Source organism: Rutidosis leptorrhynchoides, chromosome 5, assembly GCF_046630445.1.
Source record: "Rutidosis leptorrhynchoides isolate AG116_Rl617_1_P2 chromosome 5, CSIRO_AGI_Rlap_v1, whole genome shotgun sequence".
NCBI classification, from domain to species: domain Eukaryota; kingdom Viridiplantae; phylum Streptophyta; class Magnoliopsida; order Asterales; family Asteraceae; genus Rutidosis; species Rutidosis leptorrhynchoides.
This window is the reverse complement of record NC_092337.1, coordinates 114,469,397-114,474,652: the sequence shown is the minus strand read 5'-3', so window position 1 is coordinate 114,474,652 and position 5,256 is coordinate 114,469,397. Positions and strand designations below refer to the sequence as shown.

Below are 5,256 nucleotides of genomic sequence, written 5' to 3'. Positions count from 1 at the left end.
TAAATACATATTTAATAAGCTTATAAATTATATACCTCATTTTCGAATCACCGTTAATTTTTAAAATCATATAAGTTTGAATTTAACTTGCTTAACATCAAATGGAACATCAAACGAGTATTACAATTATTTAATATTTATTTTTTTAATATAATTTATTTATATATGTAGATATGTTTTAATTAATAATTATTATAATCTTCTATTTTTTTATTATTTTATTTTACATAATTAATTTTAATAACAACAACATATAATATTTCAAATTATATTTCCATTGATTATTTATATAAATATAAATATATATATATATATATATACACACACACACACACACATATCTAATTACAATTAATTATTCGTGAATCGTCAGGAACAGACGAAGGTCAATTGAATATATGAAATAGTTTAAAATTTTTGAGACTCAACCTAACAGACTTTACTTATTGTATCGAAATCATATAAAGATTAAGTTTAAATTTGGTCGAAAATTTCCGGGTCGTCACAAAACTGTTGTTAGATTATACTAACGGTTATTTAGAATAAATGCAACATCAGAGTTTTGGTTGTCAAACATATCTTCAAACGGTCCATCTTCACCTAAAATCTAGCGTGCAATCATATCAACAACCTGCAGGGAAAGATGTGGGGATTAACACTAATCTAAGTGAATGAAACTAACTAACCAATCTAGGATAAAGTATCATATCATACATCAGCATATATCAATTGCTAACACACAATAACAATTTTAACTATAAGAGGATCGGCAGCTGCCTGCAGCCATTAGCTGATCGGGATAGGGCTTACCGATAGTCCTTACTACTGAATCAACGGCATAGCGATCCAGAAGCAACACACACGTCATTCTGTACTATACTACCTAGACAGTAATACTTGAACCCAACCTTTCTAACTTAGTTGATCTCTTCCAGTCGAACTTTCTAACTCTGTTAACGATTGTAGAGTCCAACCTTTCTCACTCGGTCGACTCCTTTCAGTTCAAAACTTTGTACGTATAACTCGCATATACAAACACAATTATATCAACAATAATATAAAACATGGTAGCATTCTAACTCATGGCAATCTAAACATGCAGTATAACCACAATAGCACAACTTGCTACAATATACTATATTCGGTGATAGTTCCATAGTTCTACTCACTGATTCTAGCAAGAACTTAGTGGTCTAATGTTACTGAGTTCTCCTCTGCTCCTTTATTACCTGTGAATACAATATCTCTAGTTAGTACACTTTTAAAATCATGTTCTCTCACTAAAATGGTTTAAAATAATTAAACGCATCACATGAGGTGTATAAAAATTGTGTTTTTGATTTTGGAACCGAGAAATTCGATATCGACTTGGTTCCTATTACTTTGGGTGAATTTAATGTCGTTGTAGGTATGGATTGGCTCGATCATATTAGAGCAAATCTTGATTGTCATGAGAAATTTGTAAGGGTAAGAACCCCAAGTGGGGTAGAGCTAATCGTGTATGGTGAGGCTCGAAGACGTCCCATGCCTATTTGTACCTATGTGCGGGCGCGTCGACTCGTGACTAGTGGGGCTATGGCTTATCTACCCGATGTGGTTGATACTCGCGATGAGCCACCTCCTATTAAATCTATTCCCGTTGTTAATGAATTTGAAGATGTTTTTGCCGATGACTTACCGGGTGTTCCGCTGGTAAGACAAGTGGAGTTTCGTATCGATTTGGTTCTGGGGGCGAATCCCATTGCCAAAACTCCGTATTGTTTGGCTCCAAACGAGATGCATGAATTGTTGAACCAAACCCAATAGTTGTTAGAAAAGGGGTTTATTCGACCGAGTAGCTCTCCTTGGAGTGCTCCGGTCTTGTTTGTGATGAAGAATGATGGTAGTATGCGTATGTGCATTGATTATAATGAGCTTAATAAGGTGACGATTAAGAATCGATATCCGTTGCCAAGGATTGACGATTTGTTTGATCAACTTCAAGGTGCGTGTTATTTCTCTAAGATTGAGTTACGATCCGGTTATAATCAAATGCGGATTTGTGAGGCAGATATCGAGAAGACGGCGTTTCGGATGCGATATGCGCATTTTGAGTTTGTTGTGATGCCTTTTAGTCTTACGAATGCGCCTGCGGCATTCATGGACCTTATGAACCGAGCGTGCCAACCTATGTTGGACAAGTCCGTAATTGTGTTCATTGACGACATAATTATTTATTCAAAAAGTATGAAGGAACATGAACATCATTTGCATGAGTTGTTGAAGGCGTTACGTAAGGAGAAATTGTATGCGAAATTCTCCATGTGTGAATTCTGGTTAAGGGAATTACAATTCCTTGGCCATATCGTGAATCATGAGGGGATTAAAGTGGATCTGGGGAAGATTGAGGCGGTTAAGATTTGGGAACGACCGACTACACCTACGGAAGTCCGAAGTTTTCTCAGATTATCCGGTTACTATCGTCAGTTTATTCAAAAAATTTCCAAGATTGCTTCATCCTTAACAAAGCTAACTCGGAAGAATGTAAAGTTCGATTGGGGTGATGTTCAAGAAAATGTTTTTCAGTTATTGAAGAGCAAATTATGCTAAGCTCCGGTGCTGATTTTACCGGAAGGGGTGGAAGACATGGTGGTGTATTGTGATGCCTCGATTAGTGGGCTCAGTTGTGTTCTTATGCAAAGGGGTAAAGTGATCACTTATGCTTCGAGATTATTAAAAGAGCACGAGAAGAACTTTATGGTGCCATTATCTTTATGGTGTTAAGTGTACGGTTTATTCAGATCATAAGAATTTAAAATACTTCTTTGATTAACGTGACTTAAACTACCGGCAATGGCGGTGGTTAGATTTGTTGAAGGATTATGATCTTGAGATACTTTACCATCCGGGTAAAGCTAACGTGGTTGCGAATGCGTTAAGTCGGAAGAACCAATTTCCAAGTTTGCAGGTGAAATCATTGCGAACGATTCTTTCAAATGATTTTCTCGAGAAACTCGGTGAGATTCAAATTGAGGCATTTTTTAATCATAAGCACGAAGAGCGAATTCAAGGACAAACAGATTTGATTGTCCTAGGCACGCATGGATTGTTGTGTTTTCAAGGTCGAGTGTGGGTGCCGAAATTGGGTTATCACCGTGCGGTGCTGCTTGATGAGGCGCACAAATCAAAGTATTCTATTCATCCGGGTGCTATAAAGATTTATCTTCACTTGAAGAAAGAGTATTGGTGGCCCGATATGAAGCGTGATGTGGTCAAGTATGTTGAGCAATGTGTTACTTGCTTGCAAGTTAAGGCCGAACATCAAAAGCCTTATGGTATGGTACAACCGTATGAGATCCCGAAGTGGAAGTGGGAGCATCTTACCATGGATTTTATCACTAAGTTTCCAAAAACAGCGAGAACCCACTACGATACAATTTGGGTAATCGTTGATCAGTTGACGAAAAGTGCTTTGTTTCTTCCTATACGCGAGGCGATTTTGTCTGAGATGTTGGCAAGGTTGTTCATTAAAGAGGTGATTTCGAGACACGGGGTACCAGTGTCTATTTTTCAGATCGCGATACGCGGTTTACTTCTCGATTTTGGGGTAAGTTTCATACTGAAATGGGTACTCAAGTGAAATTAAGCACCGCTTTTCATCCTCAAATGGACGGTCAAAGCGAGAGGACCATCCAAACCTTGGAGGATATGCTTCGGGTGTGTGTAATTGACTTTGGTGGAAGTTGGGATGAGCATTTACCGTTGGTGGAGTTCTCGTATAATAATAGCTACCATCCTAGTATTGGAATGCCACCGTATGAGATGCTCTATGGGCGACGATGCTGAACCCCGATTTGTTGGGGCGAGGTGGGTCAAAGAGAAATTGGTGGTACCGAAGTGGTTCTCGAGACGAACCAAAAGATTGACATGATTCGTGCCCGTTTCAAAGCGGCACAAGATCGACAAAAGTCATATGCGGATAAGCGTAGGCGACCAATTGATTTTAAAAAAGGGGATATGGTGATGCTTAAGGTGTCACCATAGAAGGGTATATTTAGGTTCCGAAAGTGAGGAAAACTTGCTCCTCGATTTATTAGACCCTTTAAAGTGTTGGCACATGTTGGTGAAGTTGCTTATCGTTTGGAGTTACCCGAAGAGCTTGCGGGAATCCATAACACATTCCATGTTTCCTATCTTCACAAGTGTCTTGCGGATGACTCGATGTGGGTACCGTTGAATGAGATTACTCTAAATAACAAACGAGAGTATGTGGAAGAGCCGGTCGCTATTCTTGATGAAAAGGTTAAAGAGATTCGGAATAAGAGAATTCGGACTTATAAAGTACAATGGCGTCACCGAAAGGGGTCCGAGTGTACTTGGGAATCCGAAGAATTTGTGATGGAGCATTTATCTTCGTTACATGCTGCGTGGATCGCTGGGACGCGATCGAGTCCAAGTGGGGGAGATTTGCATGTTCTTGATTTGACTCATCTAACTCACAAATGGGTGTTTAGAGCTAGTATGGGTGATGGTTGACCCTTGTTGATGGGTTTTGGGTTGGAGAAATGTTTAGTCATGTGTAAGCTTGCATTTTAGGCATAATCACTAGTATTGGTGATGTTTTTTGTGAAAGGAACCCAAATGTGTGTTCTTGATAGTTGATTTTGGGTGTAAACCCTATTTGGGTCAAAATGGGTCATTGGGTCAAAATGGGTCATAAATTACTCATAGTACTTGGCCACAAGATTTATTGGGATGAGTTTGGGACAAAATCACTAGCTTTAGTGATTTGGGGAGTTTTGGTCTTGTTTGACCTAGTTGGTGAATTTGGATGTAACTTGGGTCAAAGTTGCACTTATGGGGCTTTTGAGTCAAGCTACTAGTGTTTATAGCTTGATGTTGTAATTTTATGCTAGGTAATTCGCTTTTGGAGCTATCTTGAAGTCCTAGCATGGTTGTTGACTCATCTAGTTGCCCAAGGTGAGTGGAGTATTTATATGTACATGTATATAAGTCGTTTGCTTGCGGGGTTTAGTGGCGAGTACTATCAGACTTCGAAGGATTTTACTCTTTGTTGGCCACTTGGTGCATTGTGGTGAGTGATGTCTCTAAATAGGACTCACTCTTTATTGGCCACCTTGCGTTTGGGAAAGTGGTGAGTGCGATTACTTGAAAGCCCACTCTTTGTTGGCCACTTGTGAGGATGCGGGAAGTGTTACCAATTGAGACCACACTTTTCGTTGACCACGTTCGAGTGTACATGGTGGTGCCATTCAG

At 39.1% G+C, this 5,256-nt stretch overlaps 1 protein-coding gene across 1 annotated transcript; it reads left to right on the top strand.

Moving 5' to 3' along the window:
• Positions 1-3,603: 3,603 nt before the first annotated feature.
• On the top strand, positions 3,604-4,023 carry LOC139848946 (uncharacterized). Its single transcript, XM_071838627.1, has 2 exons — positions 3,604-3,744; positions 3,847-4,023. Exons 1-2 carry the CDS (start codon positions 3,604-3,606, stop codon positions 4,021-4,023), a joined length of 318 nt encoding a protein of 105 aa, XP_071694728.1.
• Positions 4,024-5,256: the final 1,233 nt, after the last annotated feature.